The sequence below is a fragment of the Sciurus carolinensis genome, chromosome 14 (assembly GCF_902686445.1).
Source record: "Sciurus carolinensis chromosome 14, mSciCar1.2, whole genome shotgun sequence".
In the NCBI taxonomy this organism is placed as follows: domain Eukaryota; kingdom Metazoa; phylum Chordata; class Mammalia; order Rodentia; family Sciuridae; genus Sciurus; species Sciurus carolinensis.
Window position 1 is genome coordinate 69,009,420 of NC_062226.1, and position 25,872 is coordinate 69,035,291.

General features: G+C 38.7%; 1 protein-coding gene and 1 pseudogene across 3 annotated transcripts in view; one reads left to right on the forward strand and one right to left on the reverse strand.

Moving 5' to 3' along the window:
• Nucleotides 1-25,872, reverse strand: part of Kank1 (KN motif and ankyrin repeat domains 1) — a 203,974-nt gene that overhangs the window by 59,529 nt on the left and 118,573 nt on the right. For 2 of the 3 annotated variants that reach the window (XM_047523891.1, XM_047523888.1), the window contains exon 3: nucleotides 4,720-4,839. In XM_047523891.1, coding sequence (XP_047379847.1) covers nucleotides 4,720-4,756 — 37 coding nt within the window. In that variant the 5' untranslated portion in view covers nucleotides 4,757-4,839. Of the gene's footprint in view, nucleotides 1-4,719; nucleotides 4,840-25,200; nucleotides 25,246-25,872 lie in introns of those variants that run through there. The other variant, XM_047523890.1, reaches the window with a different exon arrangement.
• Nucleotides 11,777-13,381, forward strand: LOC124964140 (adenylate kinase isoenzyme 6-like; annotated as a pseudogene).

Sequence of the window (25,872 nt, forward strand, 5' to 3'; positions counted from 1 at the left end):
TCCTATCAAATTTTATAAATTCTGTGGTACTAATTTAAATAAGTATCTTAAAAAGGTGTGTGAATGTGTGTATATATGTGTATATGCTTATAGAGAGGGGAATTATGATAAAGTAAGAGGGGAAAGACAAATGGAGAAAGGTGACTATTAGCAAAAATAAAGTAAAGATGGAAATGGCAGGCACGAAACCACTTCACAATGCTTATCCACTCATTTCATCTAAATGTTGGGCAAGGATGGAAATACAATTCTTGCCCCAATGTCACAGTGCTGGGCAGTCTGACATGAGGGCCCCTGAGCAGGTGTTGAGCAGAACAGGAGCTCACATAGACATAACAGAACAAGGACAAAGGTGCGATCCCCTAACATCTGACTAGTACTTCATTCTTCATGTGGTGCTAGTGATCAAACCCAGGACCTTACACATGCTGGGAAAGCTTTCTACCATTGAGCTATACTTCTAGCCCATCAGTTTAAATTAAAAAAAAAAAAAAAAAAAAAAAAAAAAAGTTTTTATAGTTATTTTTTTCTTTCCTGCACAAAAGTCTTATGAAAGAGATAAGGCAGGTGTTGTTCGTCTGACAAATAAGCCACTTGTTATTTGGCTTCTAAAGAATTCTAAGCTCTAATTAAAGTTTCACAACATTAATTAGAGTTTAGAGAGGTATCAATCAGTGTATCCAGTTCACAGCATGATTCAGGGACTCAGATAAAAAGCAGACTGTCCCTACCTCCACACCCTGAGGAAATAAAGTTATTTTTCTCTTTACTTCCTCCCTAGGTCTAACAGAACAGTCAAGAGCAACTCATGATGCTCCAATCTCCTCACATTAACAGAAGAAAATAAGATACTGTTAGTCATGCTATAACAAAATGTTTTGAATTAATAAATACAAAACTGTACTAGTCAACAGAAGTAAGGTGGAGGCTCTGGTGAAAAACAGATAACACTATGACGAAGAACTGACATCGACGGGATGGGAGACAGGGAGGAGGATGCGATCTGGAAGGGGTACACAGGTAGGGCTGCCAGGTTTAGCAATAAAAGTAGGACACCTGGTTAAATTTAAATTTCAGATAAACAAATAGTACTTCTTCAGTGTAAGTATGTCCTCTCTTTTACTTGGTGACCCTGTACTCAGGAGACCTCAAATTCCATTAGAATATACACTCCCTTCAGGGCAGGGATTTTTACCTGTTTTGTTCACTGCTGTATCCTGAGTATCAGAAACAGGACCTAGCACACAGTAGGTGCTCAGTGTTTGCCATGTACCAGTAAAGTTTACTTCTTAAGCTGGGTGGTATGTGTACAAGGGCTTGTCATACAACCTACCTTTACCTGCAGTGTATGTCAGAAATTTACCATAACAAATTACACCAATGACACCATCAACTGCTCGTATTTTAAAATCAGTGCTTTGTAACAATCTAACTGAAGGACACTGGGGAAGTCAGTGTAAAAGGACTTGTGAATCATCATTGCCAGTTTAAATCCCACACGGGGGTGTCAACATAAGATGATCACTAGGCAGATGGATTCTGCAGCTGAAGAAGAGTAGAATTTGGTCTGTACTGCTTTTTGGTTCTTTATTCCTAAAAATGTGAAAAGTGTTTCCTTTGCCACTGCTCTGACTCCACCTTCCCATGGGATTTCTACTAATATTCTAAGGTCTCTAAGTGAAGTAAGGAGGAATGGGAGACCCTTCATGGCCCAACATAGCTCGGGGAAGTAGAGGTTAGAAAGACATACAGTCAGACATGGCAGCATATGCCTATAATCCTAGTGACTTGGAAGCCTGAGGCAGGGGGATTGCAAGTTCAAAGCTAGCCTTGGAAATTTAGCAAAACCTTGTCTCAAAATAAAGAAAGGGTTGGGGCTGTATCTCAGTAGTAAAGCACCCGGGTGTTCAATCTCCCACTACCTTCCCACCAACACACATACACTCACGAGGTATAAAATACTTTATTCTTGAAAAATGGGGAAAAAACCCCACCTTTTCTCTATGTTTAAAACTTCTAAACATTCCAATAATTTACCCATTCCACACAGCAAAGACCAGCAACTGGCCCTCAGCTGCTATAAAATCCCCTGTATTCCATTGTCACTTAGGTGGGGCTTGTAAATACTCTGACATTAATTATATTTCAAAATAGTATATTTATAATCAACATGCACTTTTCCATCAGTACTTTAAGCTATAGGCAGGTATTTCTTTCGTAATGCAAAATGGAAAAAGAGAAAGTGATTTTTAGAGGCATATTCTTGAGAATGTGAAATATTTAATATTTAAAACCTATTTGGAAAATGAGCACACCATTTGTTTCTAGGTGGTAGCATTACCAGTTATTCTATTTTTTAGACAATTGCACTTTGGTATTTTAAATCATCTCTGGTGAGCAATCACATTCACACGTTTGCACACGGGTGTATACAAAGTGACTAAAGGACAGTGCCTCTGAACAGATCTGCATACAGGGGTCATGGTCAGCAGAACAAGCAAAAGCCTTCTCTTGTCTGGTCCAGACACCCTCGTCACACATCAGTCACAAAATCAGAGAACATTCTTTAGTTTTCAAACTCAAAGCCCAGTTCTGGCAGCAGGGCACCGCTGGGGAGGAGAAGTTATAGCTGGACTCTTCAACCTCAGAAACAGAGAGAAAGGAAGGGCAGGACAAGTCAAGTTAGAAAAGCCATTAGAGCAGGTAGGATAGGAACCTGTAAGCCCTGAAGACAGGATTTTGCCATAGGCACCAGAGGGATGATGTTGATGCCAACCGCAGTGACATAATTCCACAGGACCATCGTGGGGACTAAAGTATACTAATGTGCGTGGAGTATTTTAGGCACCATGGTGTATAGTATGTTGTCATTCATATTTTTATTATTGACAGTCCCTGAGCTGAAAAAGGCCTGAGAAGTTGGGCAGTGCGAAGGACAAAGGAATGGACAGGGAAGATTTGCTGACCCAGAATAAACAACCTAGTTTATTTGGGTTTGGGTAAGTCAATGTTTTTTTTTTGTCAGAGGGTTTACTTTTGCACCTGGGATTGGTGGAACAGAAAGTCACATACATACATGTAGCTCGGGGGTGGAGCACTGGAAAATACCACGGAAAAAAGTTTTTTTAAAAAACCACATACACCCATAATCCCAGTGAGTCAGAAGGCTGAGACAGAGGATTGCTAGTTCAAACCCAGCCTCAGCAACTTAGCAAGACTCTGTCTGTAATAAAATATAAAAAGGACTGGGGATGTGGCTCAGTGGTTAAGTGCCCCTGGGTTCAATCCCTAGTATTTAAAAAAAAAAAAAAAAAAAAAAAAAAAATCATGTACAGGGGTTGGGAATACCCATTTCCTCTGCTCTCTCTGAAAGTGCTTTACAGATTATACAGCATGTGTGAGTATAAGTGTGGTGCTCTCGCTGATTTTCATCCCGAAGGCAGACATGCTTACCACTGTCTGACACATGGAGAAACAGACCTGACCAACGTCTTATGATCAGTGCAGCAATTAGGACTCTACTTCTCAAGTCCAGGCTCTAAAGCCACACTCCCTCCTCTGCATAGCGTTGCTATTGGGAATGCATAGAGTGAGCAGAGCAAGGACTATGGACACTGGCTCTGGGAGAGAGTTCCCAGAGGATTCCTATTCTCACTCGGTCTGCTATTTTTCTGATAATTCAAAAGAAAACAAACACTTGGCCTGCCATTTTGGACAGATTGTCATCTCAGGTCACGTACCATCTCTTAGGAAGATTTTTCTCTGTATTTGTTTATTGATTTCTCCCAAATCTTACATAAGCAATACTGAGTATTCATCCTATAGTTTGAATATAATATAAATTTTCTATAATATAACTAATGTAAGAACTGGAATACAGGTCTGTATGAGTCTATGTGGCTTGTATATTACTTTCTGGGAGTCACTTTACAGAATAACCCAGCTCTTCCCCTCTTCTGATTATCATCATCATCATCATCATCATCATCATCATCAACAACAACAACATAGTAGGAATTGTTTTCAGCATCCAAACGTATTTCTTCTCTCCTCCTTCAATTCCTTAGACATAAGCACAAGTATATGTTATACTTGCATTAGTATTCAGGATTTTACATTTTCCTTTCAACACTTCAAAAGAATTGACTTAGGTGAATAGTTTACCTGATTTCAGTACATAAAATCTAAAGATAAATACAAATATTCTAAGAAATTAAATAAGGAATAAAACTTCAGTAAATAGAAAATTGTTCGGAAATCCTACTTTTATCAAGGCAATTTGCTATTATCTATTCATTTTTGAAAGACAAATTATTTTGAGCAAAGACATCATTTAAAACACAGAGAAAGTAAAAGGAAAAGAAAGGTGATGGTGGATTTTTTAAAAATCAAAGGGAGGGGTTGGGGATATAGCTCAGTTGGTAGAGTGCCTGCCTCGCAAGCACAAGGCCCTGGGTTCAAATCCCCAGCACCACAAAAAAAAAAAAAAAAAAAATCAAAGGGAGATTAGTAGAGGAAAAGGATCAAGGGGTGGAAGGTGGGAAAGAAAGCGGGACATGCTAGGGAGTGATATTGGCCAAATTATATAGTTTTATTATGTGCATGCACAAATATGTAACAAAAAATCCCATCAATATGTACAACTATAATGGAACAATAAAAAAATGTGGGGAAACACACACACATACACTTTCTACCCCCACCACCAAAGCCAGTTACCTGAGGAACAGCCGTTAACCTTTGTGGTGTGAGCCATGCTGGCTTGAATCCAAGGACAGACCCAGAAAGGAGCGAGGAGTCATGCAAATTTTATACATCAAGTTCCCAAAGGCATTCGACCTGAAACAGTAAAGACACCCCATCAAAATGGATCATTTAAAAATATGTACAACACTAAATCTTAGTATTCTGTTTACAAAGAAGACTGCTGACAGAGAAAGCAGATTGGAATTGGGGAGAGAGACTGAGGATCCAGGTGGCAACTGCACTGGACATGGACACTCAGAATTGAGACCAGGGCTAGGAATTGAAACATCTCCAAACACAACACTCTCGTGGGAATCAAGAGTGGTTCTCCAGAAACTGGCGAAGGTGGTCTTCGAATGCAAAGGACTGCATAACCGTGCCATTCTACAGCATTCTGCAAACTATTTTGGTTTTAAAGCTTTTCTTCCTTTCCAAAATGTTGGTTTGGCAGTTCTATTTATGTAACTGCAATTTCAAACCAGTTCTTGCCCCGGATGTTAATGTTTTTTTAAAAAGGTAACTTTGCACAAATTTTTTTGACACGTATCAAGTCTTTTCTCCCAAGCCCACCTTTCCTCCATGCCAGTCCCTCTCTAAAACACAAATCGGATTCAGTGAATTACCCTCTTAGAAACAAAACACAATTCAAAACCTTCCATTGTCCTGTTGGATAAAGTTCAGATGACGTAACAGGGTACATAGTTTTGAAACATTAGACTCCATATGGGGCAACATATTTCTTATTTTATATTGATTTTCTATTTTAAAGTTAGCTGAGATCACTATGAGACATGTTACAATCACAAAATTTGAAACAAAAAAGAATAGAGTATTACTCTAACATTTCCTTTTTGAAATGCTTTCTGAGAGCAGAAAAAAGCAAACAACAGTAAACGTAGAAACATACCATTTCTAATGTGACCAAATTCTAACTTTAGACCCACAAAACCAGAAGAAACTAAGTTAAACAAACCTCAAGTAGATACTTAAAATGTCAACTTAACTTCTGATCTGAGAGAACATTCTCCTTTGGTATTTTAGGACTGGCTTATTTCACTTAGCATGATATTCTTTAGCTCTTTCCTTTTATCAGCAAATGCCATAGTTTTATTCTTTATAGCTAATATTCCATTGTGTATATATACCACATTTTCTTTATCCATTCATCTGTTGTCAGGCACCTAGGTTGGTTCCATAGCTTGGCTATTGTGAATTAAGCTGCTATAAACATTGAAGAAGTTGATTGGATTAAGCAAAGGGGAATGAAGGGAAGGGAGAAGAGATGGGAATAGGAAAGACAGGAGAATGAATCAGACATATCTTTCCTATCCACATACTTGAATACATGACCAGTGTAACTATACATCATGTACAACCACAATAATGGAATCCTAATTGGAACAAGTTATACTTATTCTATGTATGTATAATATGTCTAAGTATACTCTACTGGGCTGGGGTTGTGGCTCAGTGGTAGAGTGCTCGCCTAGCATGTGTGATGAACTGGGTTTAATCCTCAGCACCACATGAAAATAAAAATAAAATAAAGGTATTGTGTCTATATACTACTAAAATTTTTTTTAAACTTAGTTATATAAAAAAATTTTAAAAGTCAACATAGAAGCCCACATGACCTCCCAATAAGAAAAGGATGCCAAAATAATCCTAATGTACCACTAAAATTATGCATGAATTTATAATAGACTGGTAAAATACTCAAAATATGTTGATTTAAAAAGATAATGATAATAACCCTGATAATGCGGATGACAGCTTACATGCTTATTGCTTTTACTAAAAACTAAAATGTCACCCACTCTAAGGTGCATCGTTATTTTAAGTACCACTGATTTTAAAAAGATTCCATCAATCAAATCCTAAAATGAATTGTTAAAAATGTTTGCATATATTTACACATTAATTAAAACAACTGCAAGTGAATTAACCAAAATGTTCACTGTTGTTGGCCTTGGGTAATGATGTAGATGATTTTGGGCTCCTTTACTCCTTTTTAAATAATAATTATTAAAAATAAATATCTAGACCCATCTTGTCAATTTTAGTTTTTATTTGCTCTAAGGCCATCATCAGAGAAAGGAAAAAGTATCTTAATATTTGAGCAAAAGGAAACTACCCGACCATAATGGAGATTACAAGAGGTCAGGAATGTTTGTAAATAAAAAGGAAGAAAACCGACAGGACTGTTGGTTTTGATCACAGTAGGTGAGACCTTGCTGCTTAGCTAGTGAAACCGTCCTCACTGTTGAAACAGGCTTGCACCACAGCGCAAAGCTAACCACCACGAGAGCAGCTTAGCGCAAATTCAAAAGGACTCCTCCTTTCTTTTTGGTTGAAAGGCTGCTCTGACAAGTATGCTCCCCTGCTCGATTTGTCCAGCCACAGTGACCAGTGTCACTGACCAGTGTCCACTCCCTGCTGGTCCCCAGTTTCTGGCTGGCAACGCCATTACACGATGGTTCTAATTTCTCTAAGGTGACATTCCCAGGGAAACAGAGGCACTGGTTCAGGTCCACAGCATTGAGCTTGGATAGCAATAACTCCTATGTACAGAGGTGGCTGAATTAAGGGCAGGCTTTAGTGACAGTGTGGACGTTCTCTCTCCAAAACATGAAATCTATCAATGTCTGATAAATACGGCTTTAAAATAAAATGTGGGAACTGGGAAGATTAGAGGGAGAGGAGTAGGCAAGAGAGGGGTAAAGAAAAAAAAAGTCCAGCTTCTGCATTATTCAATTAATTGTACCTCTAAAAGCCAACGACAACCAAAATCTCAACTTGAACCTGTTTACTGGCCTCTTGCTAGCCTGTGTGTTTGCAATCTTGCTTCATAATGGCTTGTAAATACCACCATTTAAACTCTGGAGGGCAAACGAAAGACAAGAAGAGACAAGCTGCATGTGTTATGGGTGAATGAAGTATGTATCAAGGTCTGGAAGGAGATATGCCCAGAATCTTCCTAGTCAAGATTCATCAACTTTGGCCCAAGGTTCTCTCCTGTTCCTGAACACCTCTTTCACTTGGCAGAAGATCTTTACCTCAGATCTGAGCTGGTCTCTCCCATCCTCCCCCGAACTAAACAACAAAATCAAAAGGAGGAGGAAGCCTAAAATTAGACACTACAAGCATATCACTGGTAAAATAAAAGGACCCTATCACCAGCACAGGATCTAGTGTGTGTGCAGAGAACAGTTGTATATTGTCTATTGATTTTTTTTTTTTTTACAGTTATTGTTCACGTCTGACAGGTGGCCTCAAATTGTGAGGACTTGTTCTTAATGATATGCAGATTCTCATGTCAGTGCATTGTACAAACCAGAAAAGGCTTGGCCATGGTCCATTTCTTTGTTACAGATCAATAAACTGTCTCTTCTCTCTCTTGGAGGAGAGTGTAAACCAGTAAATCTTAAGTGGTACAATGGTGGCTTAGTTCTGCTAGCTGAGGAAAAAAACAAAACAACAAAACATTTCTTTGGAAGGATTTAGGAAAAAAATATCAATAGAGAAAATCGAGAATAATCTTCTTACTTATTTCAAGAGACTAAATGGCCTTGAAGAACATTTTCACAGTTCCCCAACTATGGTATAGCAAATACAAACACTGTATGAATTGATCCCATACTTTACATTAGTTGAAATAAAATCATGAAAAACAGCTCACTAGATTTTTTTTTTTTTTTTCCTCCTCCCTAAGAACACACCAATGAAAACAGTAGTTGGAGTAAACCAGATTTGATATATATTCTGGGCTAGCACTGTTAAACCATCCAGTGCCACCATATTGGTTAGGACCATGATAATGATGACGATGACGCTGATAATAATGCTGATGACAGCATGCAGAGTTGATCTCTTACTATGATTAGCTACTGAAATCTAAACTGTCACAAACTATAAGGTGAACTATATTTTAAGTACCACCAATTTTTAAAAAATTATCACCAATTAAATGATATAAAATGCTTATTAAAAATTAGACTGGGGCTAGGAGTACAGCTCAGTGGTAGAGCGTGTGCTTATTAGCAAGTGAAAGGCCCTGGGTTCAATCCCCAGCACTTAAAAAAAAATATTAAGTGTAAGACACACCTCATTTCCTAAAATCTCAAAAATATGCACCTTAGAAATGATGAAATTATGTTACACTCTAAGGCACTTTTTAGCAAATTTAACAGTTATGAACTTGTTTAAAACTCACAACAACCCGGCAAAATACTAAAAGCCCTTCTCTCCATTTTATAAAAAGGTAACTAAGGTGCAAGGAGGCTTGGAATTTGCCATGCTCACATAGCTAGTATAAGAGTGGACGCTTTAAGTTCAGTAACTCGACTCGAGATCAGGCCTCAGCCCGACGGTTCTGTCAGTCAGAGTGAGGGCACTATGGTTTTAACCAGAGATCTTACATGCACAAATGAGTGACATCCCCTTCAAGGTAGTCGCTGCAGGGATGCATATGCTTACTGCAAGGATGCTCTGCTCAAATAGCTCGAGACAATGTCTCAGAATTTTCTGAAATAAGTTTTAAAAGCAATTGTATTTGTAATCTTATTTTAAACCATGTTTAAGAGCCTGAGGAGGTACTTATGCAGAAAATCTGTCTCAGGACTTACCCCTCATTCCCTATTCTAGACTGCACATGGAATTTGCTTCATTTTCAACAATGTCAACAAATGACATTCATATAAAGTCTTTCAAAAAAGTTTTTTTCAATGGGGTGGTGGGGGGGGGAGGCATTCTGACTACTGGGGACAAGTGGAAGGCTCTAATGGGATGGCAGGAGTTTAAAAAATTGATAGAGCTAGGGCAGTTGGAGTAAGTACCTAGTCATCCAACAACAATCACGAAAGCAGCAGCTACAATTTTGATGAGAAAGTTCTAGCTCTTTTACATATATTTTCTCACCTAATGAAATTAAGAAAGCAATAATTAACTTTGCCTAAAATCTGGAAAAGACAGAACATGCAAAAAAATTAATTTTGCAGCCTGAACATAACCACTGTTATTAATGGAGACAAATTTCTTTTCAATATTTTATATGACTATGTGAATATTTTAATTAATTGCCTTACTAAATTTCTAAGAGTTTGCTCTAGGCACTATTATGTCTCCATTTTGGAGACATAAGATAGATAAAGCATTTTACCTTTCCCATAGATTCACACACTCTTGCTAGAGGCACACAGACTCTTCTAAAGAGAAAACACTAGAACAGTGTGTGTACAGTTCAATTACAATCCATAGTCTTATTTTGCCAAAAATGGTGGAAGTGGTCAGAAAAAAAATAAGAGACTAGTTGGCTTATGTATTTAAAAAATGAGTATTTTTCAGGGCACGAAAGGCAGAAGGCATTCTAGAAAGGAATGGCCCATGCAAAGACCAGACAGAGAAGGTGCAGGGCAATTAGATGCTGAGGCTGCAGAATGTGGTGAACTGCCTGAGGCAAAGATGATACAGAGCTATTGGTGCCAAAGAGGAACTTAAAGGAACTTGAGTCTGGAAAAACAAAACTGAAAAACACAAGGACACAGGGCTGGGATTGTAGCTCAGTGGTAGGGCACTTGCCTAGTATGTATGAGGCATAGTGTTCCATCCTTGGCACCACATAAAAGAATGGTTAACACACACACACACACACACACACACACACACACACACACGTAGACAAACACAAATATCTTTTTTTTTTTTTTTTGCAGTACTAGAAATCGAACTCAGGGCCTTGTGCTTGCAAGGCAAGCACTCTACCAGCTGAGCTATCTCCCCAGCCCCAAATATCTTAATCCTAATTTAAAAATGCAGAGCTGCTGGGGACACAGCTCAGTGACAGTGCTGCCTAGCATGTGCAAGGCCCTGTATTTGATATCCAGCACAGCAACACGTACACACACACACACACACATTCATTTATTCCTTTAAATAAGTCAGTCTTTCCAGAAGTCTCCCAAAATCTAATTTATTATAATCAGGTATGGTTGTCTACATATTCCTATAGATTATGCAAAGTCAGTGGACAACTTAATTAAAAGTAACAATTAAAATTATGTAGAAGTGTAAACTTTGGCCACAGATCATCATCATATTATCTTCCAGTGATTTCCACTATTGGCTCCTACCACAGTGAGAATGGAGGTAATATTAACTAGCTCTTGGTTGTTTTGTAACCAAATTACCTAACATGACCCAACTCTATTTGGCCTTTTCAAGTACAGCAGATAGTTTTCTCAGTATGAGTGGGGAAGAGGTGGAGGGAAATCTCAAATATGGATCAAGATCTAAATTAGAATTACCTGGATACTGGCTTTCATTTCTACAGTAGAGAAAAGGCTGGATTTGCCTATTATAGAAATTGTACACTATGTTTGTCCAAATAGTTTTATTTGCAACTTTATTCCTTGGGAAAACAAGCTTAAAAAGTCGAAGGAGATACTTTTATCATAGGAAAAAATTAAAATGCAGACAATGAAGAGAAAATAGGGAAGAAGTAATAGCAAGTACATTCATTCATTTATTCATTAAATGAATGCTTATTATGTGCCAGATTTTGATTTTGGCACTTAAGATACATCAGTGAACAAAGCAGACATCTGCCCACTCTTCTCTCTAACATAAGCTAACTAAAGATCTGTGCTTTGGGTCTAAAGAATATTTACATTCACACCATGCTTAATGGATTAACTATACTAAAAGTCAATTATTCACTTATCTTGAAAAAAGTATTCATAAGATCTGCCTCTCCCTGCCCCAAAGCAGGCAAGGATGTGTCCTACCTCCACATAGAACCTCACTGCTCATCCACTGAAAGGACATGAGAATCTTTTCAGGAGTGTGCACAAGGGTTATGCTGCCAGCAAGCAGGACAGAACCATCCCGAAGATTGCAAATGCTTTCGGAGCTGCACCTGGCTCTGCTCCAGTTGGGTGGCGGGGACCCACACAGCTTCCGGAACACTTAATGAGAAGTGACGCTTGCAAAACTTCTTTCCAGGAAATCTTCTATGGTGAAAGTTTATCAGATCATGACAACAGAGGCTGAAAGCCAGCTGCTCTGCTGCAAAAAAGGAGGAGCAGTGGATTGCCTGGAGAAGAGCATCCCAATGAAGATTGAAATCACTAAAGTTCCTTCCTCTGTCAGTTACCACCTTCCCAGCTTTGGTTGACTTCAAAGGCCAATAATTGTATGGCTCAGTAGGGGTAAGATGATATAGATTTTATTGATTTGCTTTGGTTCAAGTGCTAAAGGTTTAGGGAAAACAGACCTTAGCAGCAACCTAAGCCTTGATTTTACAAATACAGTCTCTTTAGTGAAGTCTTGCTCTTGCTGAGAAAGAATTCCTTCTTGGTTGTAGTTTATGAATTAAATCATCAGTACCTTTGTGTATTCAGACTTTAAAGGACAAGAATGTAACAGCACAGATGTAAGAAAATTAGTTTGGTATAGTTTGAAAGTTTTTTTCTTAATTTCCTATTTTAAAGGGACTGCTCTAGCAAACATTTTCCCTTTAATTCCTCTGGGACTGGATTCTAACGTGGTCTTTCTTCTCAACTCTTAAATTGCTCAATAATGATATTGGAACTGTCAGCATGTAAATGGGGACCAATACCACATTCTCAGACTCTTAAACTAAAAATAGTAGGTCTCAAAGTATAGTCCCCAGAACACTGGCATCAGGCATTATCTTGATGGATTTTATAAGAAATGCAAATTCTTGAACCATGGCAGATCTACTGACTCAGGTCTCTGGAGGTGAGGCCCAGCGGTCTGCATTTTAACAACCCTTTGGGTGACTCTGATGTATACCAGAGGTTCTCAAAACCATAAATGAAGGCTGGGGCTATAGCTCAGTGGTAGAGCGCTTGCCTCGAGTGTGTGAGACACTGGGTTGGATCCTCAGCACCACATTGAAAAAAAAAAAAAATATCGTATCCATCTACAACTAAAAAAATTTTTTTAAAAAGCCATATATGACATAAATTAATTGAGGTGGGGGAAATTAAGTTTTAAGATTCCAAGAGCCAGGAATGGCCTCTGATTTTAAGAAAATGATAAAGTAATTTGGAAAACATCCCTCAGGAAGCCTGAGTTTGATCACTTATTAAAAATATATTGACTGGGGCCAGTCGCTCCCCAGTGAGGTAGAGAGAGGGACTCCAGGGGTTGGAAAAACTACACTAGGCAAAAAACTTGCATCAAGATCAGGACTGAAATACACTAAGGTGGGTGATTTAGGCTTAGGAAGGACAGTTATATAATGGCTATGATGAAAAGTATGATTGTCCCATTTTAGATGAGGATAGAGTCCTTGATGAGTTAGAAAACCAAATGAGAAAAGGTGGAGCTATTGTTGATTACCACGGTTGAGATTTCTTCCCTGAACACTGGTTTCATATAGGTTTTGTGTTGAGAACAGTATTGCACAAAAGAAACAAGGGGTTATGGTGAGAAGAAATTAAGAGATAATATTCAGTGTGAGATTTTTCACGTTCTTCATGAAGAAGTCATACCATCCTACAAAAAAGAAATTATGCATCAACCGCCCAGCAATAAACAAGAAGAATTAGAAGATAACATAAATCAGACCTTGAAATCGATTGAGCAGTGGGTCAAATAACATAACACTTGATTGGCCACCTTATAGTCACTCTTATTGATACCTCTCTGCCCACTTCATAGAAATTGCCCACATCATATCAGTAAATATTATTAAAATCATGTTGCAGGCCTAGCAGGTACATAATGGAAAGGTTTGTGCCTGGGTCTCTTTTTCTCCACATGAAAGCTAAGCAATCTCAAATATAATTAATATAATATTAAAAGTAAAAACTTTCCTTCAATGCTTCAATTACTAAATAATAAATATTACCAAAGGGGTAGATACCTTTTATACTTATAAGAAAGTACAGATGATTTATTAAAATAAAAAGCATCCAAAATATATATACTAACTTAACATGCAGCGTGCCACTGACATTGTTGGACAGTACAAAGGTTAACAAAACAGACCGCTCTTCCCTTTTTGAGGTTTTCAGGTCTCGAAAGTGGTATTATCATGGAGAAAGGACACTGGATATTCCAAGAATGGTTATTCAGACCCCTCATAGAGGATCTCACCTTACAGATATGATCAGCCCTTCGACTTCATTTAAAATATATTTTAAAATTTTCTATTGTATATAGAAGGGCTCAGTTGTGTGAAAACAGGAATTTCCCAGATTTTCTTGTGTTCTTTTTCCCAAGAACATACCAGTTCCCAACAATTTAAGGTAGACTCAAAAGAGGTCAAATGCGTAGGCCAGGAGGTACTTTATGATTTGCTGCCCAACAGAAGTTTTCACAATGTTAAACCGTGTTACCAGAATAGCATGTGCACTTCCGCTGAAAATGGTTTTGGGAAAAGCTATAAACAGAGGCTAAATTTAAAGATTTAAAAGGGGCAGAACTAAATTAAAACCACAATGAGATGCCACCTCACACCTGTTAGAATGGCCACTATCAAAAAAACAGAAAATAACGTGTTGGTAACAGGTGGAGAAACTGGAATGTTTGTACAATATTCATGTGGTTGCAAAACGATGCAGCTGCAGCAGAAAACAGTATGGGAGTTTCTGGAATAAGAAATAGAACCATTGTATGATCCTGCAATCCTACTCCTGGGTACTTATTCAAAAGAACTGAAATGGGGAACTTGACGAGGTATTTGTACTCCCATGTTCACTATGGAATTGTTAGCCAAGTTGTAGATAGTGACCTCAATGTCCACTGACAGATGAGTACAGAAAATGTGGTCTATGCACACGACAGAATGGTACAGGAAATCCTATCCTATGGCTAGGATACACATGTGGACAATACATGTATGCTACAATATGGACAAACCTTGAGGGTGTCAGACAAAGTGAAATAAACTAATCACGGAAAGCTGAACACTGCACGACTCCATTGACACGGGTTATGTAAAGTAACCAAGCTTACAGAAACAAGGTAGAACAGTGGTGCCCTGGGCTAGACGGAGAAGTAGGGAACTGTACAATGAGTGTAGAGTGTCAGTCCTGCAAGATGAAAAAAAAGGATTTTAGATGAAAAAGTCCAGGGATCTATTATACAACAGTGCATATATGGTTAACAATCAGCACTGTAATGTACGCTTAAAAATTGAAAGTAAATTTATGTGTTTTTAAACACAACAATAAGGGGCAGTCTAGCATCCACTGTGCCCAAGTCACACTCAAGGTCAAACTGTCCTCAAGTCAGGCAGGCAGTTAAGTGACTCTTGAATGTTGTTTTCTTCTAGTTTAAACAAATCTCACTTAAGCTTTTCCCCTTTTAAATACAGGGACTTACAATGTTCCCTGCCTTTTTTTTTTTTTTTTTTAATTGTCACTATTTTTCCTACTGGGACAAGCAGCTCTTTAAGAGTTCTGCTGATGTTCACCTAACCAACCTAGGCAAGCAAATTCCAGAGCACAAAGTTTGGGGAAAAGCTGTAACCAGAAGTTAAACTCAAAGATTTAAAGAGGCAGGGCATGGGGGCACTGGACCTGCTGGAGAATTGTCATTTATAAATTGGAAATGGCTGGATGCCTGCACCTGTAACTTGGGAGGCTGAGGCAGGAGGATCACAAGCCTTAGCAACTTAATGAGGCCCTAAGCAACTTAGCAAGACACTGTCTCAAGATAAAAAAAAAAAAAAAAAAAAAAAGGACTAGGGATGTGGCTTAATTGTTAAGCACTCTGGTTTCAATCCCTGGTACTAAAAAAAACAAAAATGACTGAAAATTCTGTTTCCTCTTGGCTCCCATTCTACTAAGGGGTGCTTTGAAGAACAGCCATACAGAGACAGTTTGATCAATGACAGGCCATGCCCAGGTGGGAGAGCCTTGTCCCCTGGTCAGCAGGAGAAGGAGCCAGAAGGAGGATCAATGGGCCATCCTCACCAACTTCAAGCAGTCAGAGGCTATTAGTAGTATCCTCCAAGGTTCAATTCCAAAAGCCATCAGCCACTGGCAAACTGTTCAGTTGGGGAAATGTAACCGTTTGGGGAAGGGGACCCCACAGCTGCAAGTGAAACACTTCCTCCCCACTCAGAGGCCCTCTTTCTTTCCTCCTTCATAAAGGCTCTGAGGACAGTCTCCACTCCAGCACAATAGGAAAAGTACAGAGGATGGGATCTAACAGAGGAAAGGCTTCACCCCTGACCCAGGCTGCAAAGGTTCTGCCAAGTCAGAAAGAGGCTGACCCTGTGTTTCAACAAGGCTGGTTCCCAGGGCCAACAGAATCACCACTGCCAAAGAACTTACTAAAAATGCATATTTCTTTTTCTTCCCCACCTAGGTATGCTTCTAGGAACTGAGCAGGGTCACACGATCAAAGCACGAATGGCTAAGGAAGCTATAATTTAAAGTAGAGAATAAATTCTACAGTGCAATGGCTTGTCTGAAAACCAGCAATGCTCCATTGGGTTTAGCCAGTAGCAACAATATCTCCCTCAAATCTGATAACAGTACCAAAACTCTCATCGAAGATTCAGATTCTGTGAGTCTGGCCTGGGGTTGTAATTTATATTTTAACATACATCCCTAAGTTATTTCACTTATGAGAGAGGCTTGAAAAACATACTGCTTTATAGAATCCATTTTCTTTTTCCTAGTCAAAGTTTGGCTCTGGATGGATCATGGCAGCAGTATCAGGGAACTTAGTAGAAATGCACATTCCCAAAATCTGCCCTGGACTACTGAATCAGAAAGTCTCCAGGTAAGCTCAGTAGTTCATGTGTTTACAAGCGCATCAGTTGATTTGCATACTACTGCACAAGACCATTCTCCAAACTCTTACATCTTTTAAGATGAAATTACCTACTCGCATACAAACACCCTATTTTTGTTGAGAAGCACAAAGAAATACTGGTGTGGTTTCATCTTGAGCCTGGGCCTGCATCTGTCATATAAGAGGGCTGTGCTTTTCCAGGGAGCAGGATGAAGGAACATGATGAACACAGTTCGGGGGTGACTATGAAACAGACATGTCGAAAGGAACCGAGTTCAGCACAGTGCAAAAATAAAAGCAGTTATTACTAGGGAGCTGGTTGCAAAGACCATCTAACAACAGTAAGCGAAGGAAACACTACATCTAATTGATGAGGCATGTTCCTGGTGCCCATCTCTCTTTTCTCTTTTCACACTAATGTTTTGGCAAGAAACCATATTTACCAAACAGATATGAAAACTAGCTCCTAGTTCCATGGGATTGAAATGCAAGAGAAATATTCGAGAACATGAGGAGCATAAGACAAAGGACAAAACAGCACTGGAAAACTTGAGAGGGTTCCCAAAACCTCCGAAATCAAACACAAAGGCAGTGGTGTTTTCAGTACACATTAATTGTTCAAGGGAGAAGGTCTGTAACCTTTATTAGATATTGAAAAGATGCCAAACCCAAGGAAGTTCACCCACCTTGAATTCCTGTATATTTTACCCGTACACAGGGATGAAAAATCTCAGAATTTCATGTTCAAGGTATTAAGGAAAAACAATCCTTTTACCTGAGAACCTTCTTCTCTGACCTAGAAAGTTGCTATGAGCCAGATAGGGGTGGGGAGAGAACAGGAGGGAGAAGGGGGCGAGAGAGGGAGAATGAGAGACACTAACCCCTCAGCAAAGCTTGGAGACAGTAGTGGCAGCATTACATAGCACAGGCGCCTGGGAGGCACATTTTCAGCTCAACTGGGCTTCAACTCACCTTCAGGACTCTGGGAAGTAAAATGCCTGGGGCCTCAGATTTCCTGGCTGAATTGAACAGCCCTAATGACACTTCCAGACCTGACGGAAATTCTGTGAGTGTGTTCTTCTAAATCCTGGGTCCAAAGGGGAATGTGAAGCTCCCTTGGGTTGATGTTGCCTAATAAAGTAAGACCATATGGGATGCTGTGCATGGGTCAGCAAGATTCAGGGCTTGCCTCTCAGAAGCTCCTCTGGTAGAGAGGTAACTAATCAGTTTCTATTAGTCAATGCCAGGGACACTCAAATGACTGGGGTTCTTTTTAACTCAGCTCCCAGAATGGTTGTTTTCTATCCCTCCCAAATTAAGTGCTCTAGACCCCCTCAAAGTAATACTAGTAAAAATTTAGCAATAAAGAAAAGCAAATGAGAAAAAGTTAAAAAAAATCAGCTATAATCCCACTACTATTGGCATTGGGGCTGGGAGTGTAGCTCAATGATAGAACATTTATACAGCATGTGTGAAGCCCTGGGTTCCATCCCCAATGCAGAGGAAAAAAAAAAAAAAAATACACACACACACAGAGTTTTCCAATTCTTCCCTGTGCTTACATGCATGGGCTTGTTTTTAAATGTTACCTTATAACTTTAACATTGTATCATAGCCATCTTTCTAAGACAATAGTTACTTCTCTTGATGGTTGCATAGTATTTTTTTTGTATTTGTTCTATACTTTATCTGACCTTTATTATTGAATATTTAGATTAGTACCACTGTTTTCACACACAGTGCCCTAATGAATATACTTTTCAATATAGCTTCGTGTACTTGTCTATTGGTTTCCTATAAGTAAATTCCAAGAAGTGGGTTTGTGAGATAAAAAGATGGAACCTAGACATAGCAAACAATATGTACAAAGTCAGGCTGTCCTCTAGAAAGGAGGTATCAATTTATACCCTCACAGGAGAAACAATGAAACAGGCCTCTATTTCTAAGTCTACTGATTTGAATACAGTAAACGTGTCCTTCAAAATAATCAAAAATTTCTATGTACAATTAAAGGACTTAAGTTTGAATTTAATATAATTCTGGCTACTCAACTTTGGATTCTATGTTTATTCTTCATCCTTGGCTCGGAGCAATTTATGTTAAACAAAACAAAACAAAACAACAACAACAACAAAAAAAAAAACAACTCCTGTATGTACTGTGAACATTATTTATGGATAACATTCAATACTCTCATCCACAAGTTTAAGAACCAGAAATTCTTGACTTTGAATGCTTCACTACTCACTGCATTATAAGGGCATTTGACGTAGAACAATTAGAACACAGATGTAAATAAACTCCAGACTTATGTCACAGGACCAGAGTGTGTTTTCAAAAAACACAGTTTACAAAAAAGTTGCACAAAAGGTACCTTCTGTGATAAGCACTCCTTCTCTTAACAGAGGGTGTTTCCAATGTGTGGGGCTCACTCTGCCCACCCAAACAAGCAGCTGCTTAGGGGAAGAGCTGGTAAACCACAGAAGAAATTTTTAGCTACTGCTGCCACTGCAAGGTCAGACTCTTAAATTAGTATTACAGAAGCAGATATAAATACAACCAAACAGATGATATAAAGATAAATTTTTTAGAAAATATGAGGCCACAATGAAGATTTTTGTTTTAAAGGCAGAGAAGTAACAGAGGGAAAATATAAAATATATATATATTAACACACACATTTTGGAGGTGGTCTTAAATAAATAAAACCACATTCTTAAAGACCACACACACACACACACACACACACACACACACACACACACACCCCACACACTTCACATGCTGCCTTGTATGGTCATAACTTTAGTTGCATGCTTTCACAATCAAAATCCAAATTCTTCCTTTTGCAGATGAGGACATTTTGTGAAATAGCAGGTTAAACAGCCAGAACAGTCACACAAACTAATTAGTAGTGATCCCAGTGCTTTATTTAGAGGTGTAGAGAGATGCTGGCACATAACCTTTTTCCTATGAGGGAAGCGGGGGAATGGAACTTTCCTCTGTCTGTCTTCCTAGTCTCCTGCCTCTTCCCTTACCCTGCATCCCATGGCCCTTATTAGATATAAAGGAGCCAGTGACTGAAATGTGGTTTCTAGTAGTTACCACAGTAAGAATACCAGGCCTCTGCTGGGGATACCTTAAGATTTTTAAAGACCTGAAGCAATACTCAAGCCCTAGTTATCTGGAAGGTTCTCTAACCTTTAACACACAGCTGCTCCTGACAGTCAGGGGTCCTAGTTGCACCACTCTTAACTCGCCTACAGTGCAACAGTGACATCCAGAGTTGGAGCCAGTTCAAGCACAAGTTTCATGACAATCTGTTACTCAAGTGTGTGGCACAGGGTTGGGGGGGTGCACAGGCATCCCCTAGACCTGGCTGGAAATCAGAATTTTAGGCCCTTAACTCAGACCTACTGAGTCTGAATCTGCATTTCATTAAGAGCATCATATCAAAAGGTGAGAAGCACTGTTTTAACAGATCTTTTCACTAGTTTTCCCTTGAGGGAGAGTAAAATGGGGATAGCACTAAAAATGTCCCATTCCATTGATTTTTCTTTATTCACATTTCTTTGGGGCTCCTAAGCACAGAGACCAGCCCTAAACTCCAATATAGCTGTCAACAGAGAAAGGCAGAGTTATGCATTTGTTTTTAACTAATCATAACTTGCCTTGAACTTTTTCCCCAGAAATAGCTGGGAGTGCGTATAAAAAAATAGTTTAGTATCCCTTTGGCTTTCATACAAATTTCAGATAAATGCTGGCAACAAGGACAATTTCATTCTGTAACATTGGGGATTACAAGCAGTCACACAAAATGGCACCTTCCCTTTTGCTATGAAAATACAGGACTGCAGAATTTTGTAACAGGGGAGAGAGGCATGCAGAGATGCTGAACTAGAGGCTAGCCCCCTCCCCTCGGCTCATACCAGGGTAGTTGCAGGGAGGAGGCAACAGACCTGTTTTACACCCCCTTGGTTGGCTGACATGGGTGAATGATGGTTCAAAACAGGATCAATACCATCTTCATGCATGTACTCACACGGAATGAAAACCTTGATGGGTTTTCAGGAGGAATGTCAGTCTTCAAGCTTCAACAAGCCATGCTATAGTGAAAACTATTCAAAGTGTCAAAGCGGCTGTTCTGTGCAAGGGTGAACAAACACATGCTTTAGTCTTAACAGTTCATTAGGAAACCTTCTGTGATGTGCAGCTATAATGAGACACTACTGACTTAAATCTGCAAGTTGCATTCCAGGATATTACTGAAGCAAATCCACACTTTGTAAGTCAGTTCACTGGCTAAGGTCAGTTATCACAGATCTTTACAATTCCAGTAATTGGATCGTTCCTCATTTAATTTTCTTCTAAGCCTTGAGCCAGGATGAACAGGTAACTTAAGGTTCAAATCAGGATGCTTTTTGGAGTATTAAAATGCAAACTGGGTCAAGTAATTTCCTTACCTTTAAAGAAGTTTAATTTTTTTTAAATGAAGGGGGAGAGGACCAACAATAAGTAGAAATACTTGCAGATTGCTATAAAGGCACCCTAGAAAGCAACTATAAAACAGGCATCTTCTACGGATCCCTATGCAGTGAGACTCAACACATTCTTACTAATGAGATATAATAAAAACACACTGTGGGGGCTTCAGGATGTCAATAATGTCAAGAAGCTGTGCTGCTCCCCGGGGTCATCACCACTTAGTGTAACAGCCAACATTATTTCTGGAATGAGAGGCTCCTGTGAATGCAAGCTCTCTCTCTCCTCATAACTGCATTCCACAGGTGCACTGTTTCCCCACCTTAACCAGTTTCCTGAATTAACCACATGATGTCAGGATATGTCCCCCCAGCTTCTGTTTTAAACCAAACATGACAAGAGACACATCTTTAGCTTTACAATTTTTTATGATGTTTTCACATGCATCACCTTGGTGAAGCTTCAACATAGCTTTGAGAGATTCTTTTCCCTGAAACAGATAAAGAACTGAAACTCAGAAGTGAGGTCACTCCACTTGGCATGTGACTGAGACACAGCACTTCTTTCCACTGTACTTTTGATCCTACTGCATTGTTCTTCACCCCTGGGCTGTACGATTTTTAAGTACAATTGTATTTTGAATGAATGGACATAGTCCAGAAAAAAAAAAAAAAAAAAAAAAAAAAGGAATTGCCACATTTCTATTTGTCTTGCTTTATGATCCAGAGAAGGCAAATCTTGATTTTATATATATCTCCATTTAAAAATATTGAGATGATCCTATTACAGAAAGATAAAAGAAAAGAATTTACTACTCTGTAGTTAATATAGCTTTAAGCTATAAGAGCACCCAGAAAGGTGGTCTTGAATTGTAGATTAGCTGCCAGTAAGATGCATAAGAAAGTAAAGGGTTATGGCGCTGGAGTTGTAGTTCAGTGGTAGAGTGCTTACTGAACATGTGTGAGGCACTGAGTTCAACTCTCAGTACCACATACAAATAAATAAAGGCATAATGTCCATCTACAACTAAAAATGTATATTTCAAATTAAAAAAAAAAAGAAAGAAAAAGAAAAAGAGCATTTTAAGCCCTGGATCATCTAGATCCTTTCATTTTCTTTATGATTTCTTTGGACTTCCACATCTCTATGAAAAACTTTCCCTAAACTATCAACTCAAGAGATCTTCTCTTCTCAGATTGGGGTTAATATTTCATATCTCTGCTATATAGAAGTATGGGCCAGAACAAGAACTAGGGTTGTTCAGTACATTAGAATCTGGTTTTTTTTTTTTGAATGGTGGTAGTGGTAGTGCTGGGGATAAAATTGTATTTGCTGTGCTGAGTCAATAAGTGAAAAATAGTTTGGCACACCTCATGGGGTTGTAGTGAGAACCATGGTTCTCTCAGTGCCTCCCCTCATCTGACACTGTAGATGCACACAACTCTATTAAGAGGTCTCTCCTCAACGCCACTCCCATAGAGCAAACTAGAATGATTTTTTTTTTAAGAGAGAGATGGGATTAAATATATATATATATACACACACACATATTTAAATGAAAGAGTATGGACACTACTACAAAACTACTTGTTTTTTATGCTTTTCACTAGTTTGGGATCCAACCAACGCCAAAGATACCTATGATGGCTTGTTTACATTTCATGAGAAAGCCGAGAAAGAAACCAAAGAGGCATAAAGTGATAGAATCTTAAATTTAAGTTTGCTTATTGTTTACTTCTCATGTCAAATAAAACACAATACAGCATAATGTCCAGAAATACTATAAGACATCACTATATAATAATGACCTATCTTACCCAGAACTTAGCTATCTAGTGGTGGTATCTAGAACACTAATGAGAAGAGAAAATAAATCAATTAACAAAATACAATATCTAAGAGTTTAACTTACACAGAAATCTACAGCCACGGCCAGTTTATATACAGTTCTATTAACTTTGGTCATGTTCTTCCACCCCTACTAGCCTTGGTCAGATTATAAGGCCATGGCTTCAGAAAGGCACGGCATCTCAGAGGCAAATTGCTGAAAAAAGGGAACTGATTTTAAAAATGTTTAAAGGAACTGTTGGGGCAAAGAGCTCTGTAAACTGTACAGTTCCTTGAGATACTTATTACAGCACAATTCCATGCTCATCACCAAGAGTGATGGACCCAGTGCACTAAGAGATCAGATCATATTCAATATATATTGTTTAGGAAAATCTAAGAACCCAATCAGTTCCAGAAAGTTTTCAAAACAAAATTAAAGTAAGAGGAATAGAGAAGATATAATTCAAGGGCCAAACCTTGTGCCAAAGGGAAAGGTTGACTATCCAGAAGAACTTATTCCTGATGGAGAAATATCATCTGTTTTTAAGTATTTTTTTCCCTTCTATCTCCTTGTGCCTGGTGATAACCATATTCTCCAAAGGTCTTCATGACTGTCAACGGGTATCCTAAAGAACTTGGAAAAACTCATAGAAAACTAAGTGTGGTGCAGTAACCTCCACAGGTGTCTGCTCTGGCTGAACTGTGTGGGGCTCAGACCTCCCACGATTCCTGAACACAGCCTAGACCCATGGGCCACACATGTAAGCATAAATGTTTGTTGAAATAAATCTTTTAATTTTGGCATCAAATGATAGAAACAATTTCTGAACCATTTACCTTGTTTTCATTGTACAGATCAATGCATGTATATTAATTTTTTAAACATTAGAGATTTCATTTATTAAAAATATAAATTCTCTTATGTTAGGGAGATCTGAGCAGCTGTATGGGGTGGGGCATCAGGCAGCACGCTTGCGCCAAAGAACAACCAATCAAACCCCAGCAGATGAACCCTAATGGTCCCTCACACCCACTTGTCACTCAGCGGGAACCCCAGCTCATTCCAGACTATAAAGGCCCCGGGCCAGCCAGAGCCACGGGAGGATTCCCCAGCCCTCTACCCTGGCCTTCACCCTGGAGGTCTGATGAATCTTGCCCAGGAGCCAAAACCCTATAAAGCCTCGTTCAGTCGCTTTTGGTCTGACTTCTATCTGGTCACCCGCATCTGACTTTACATCTTACTTCACTGGTTATTAACCTAAGTTCTAATTTACGAACTTTAAATATTTCAGAGTAGAACTCAATTTTTTTTTTAACCTACCAACATTAATAGAAATTGATGATTGTTTTCAAAGGAACTGAACATGATCCCAAGTCATAGGTACTTTTCTTGATCAAAATCTTAGTGACCACATTGATTTAAAAATCTGTGCTTTGTTTAACTGCTTTCCCAGAAGATAATACAGGCTCTTCGGACAAGAAATGCCACGGTCAAGTCTATTTCAGGTCCCTCTGTTACATAGGGGGAAAGGAATGGCATTACCACAGACACCACAGGTAGAATAACCAGAGCAACCCTGATAATCGACATGTCTCCAAGTAATGACACACCCACAGGAGAATGTGCCTTTCTCACATACATGCGAAATGAACCAAAGAAGAGTCTAGATCATTCATGTTAAAAATTCTTTGCTTTTAAACCAAATTCTCATGGGAGAAGGCCCCTCCAAGTTTGTGCCAATATTTTGAAGAGGCCATAAATTAAACAAAATTGTATCACAAAAAAGTATCTTATTCTGCAAAAGAAACATTTAAAGAGTTAAAACTGAAAGTTGTTTTTAAATAGTAGAAAGTAGAGCTTCAAACAACAAGTATTGTAAGATACACTTCAAGATAATTTGAAAGCAGTGGTTCTGAAAAGCTTGTGGAAGTTCTGGACCTTTTCATCAGAAAATGCAGATACACACATACCAAAAAAAAAAAAAAAAATCTGTATGGTATTTCAAAGGAAGATGGAGGAGATAGAGAAATGCCATTCCCACCCCCTCTCAGCATATTCTTGGTTCAAAACGTTCATCTTAAAATGCATACAACTATCATTTGTTGATATGTAATAAAATTTAACTTTTGTTTTAAAGCATAAGATCTGTTCAAATTGTGATCTAACCAGGCGCTTAAAAGTGACCTTGCCTGGGCTATTTTATGTTTCCAAATAGGGTTTACTCTGTTTTGTTCACAAAAAGATTCCAACAAACCTAATGTAAAACTGTAAAGTAGCAAAAAAAAAAAAAAACCAATAAATTTACTCAGTCACAAACACACACATTAAAAAAAAAAAAAATCTTTGGTACCACCAAGGATACTTACCCACACCATCACTTCAACCATGGCTTTGCAGAGGGGAAAGGCAGACTGCCAAGGAAAGGAACAAAAATAAAACTCTCAAAATACCAAAAGGAGGCACCAACTTCCTTCCATCCACAGTCAAAGGTCACTGATGGAGTTGTGAAAAAAAGGGACAGGCACCTATTTACCATGAAGGACAAAGAAATTAATTTACCTCTAGAAATTTAAGGACATTTCAAATAAGGACTAGCAGGCACAAAAGTTCTTGTCTAGCGGATGGGGTTGTAGCTCAGTGGCAGAGCACTTGCCTCATATATGGGAGGCACTGGGTTAGATCCTCAGCACCACATAAAAATAAAGTAAAGGTACTGTGTCTGTATACAACTAAAAAAATAAAAAGTTCTTGTCTGGCTTAAATTTTTCTCCACAAAGAAGGAGAACTCTATTGGTTGGCAATGCAGAGAAATGCGACCATCTCTCAGTTCTGGTGACTGAATGTGTCCAACCATCAAGAATTTTGGACAGGAAATGTGCAAAAGTACTCTGAGTAGCAAAATCAAATACTTGTTTAAAACCAGTCTTGCCAGCTAAGATCCCCTCTCATCTTTCCAGTTTTTTATTTGTTCAAGTACAAATCAATTTAGAGAAGCTACTGTGAAAACAGCATCTTTTTTTTTTTTTCCTTTTTTTGGC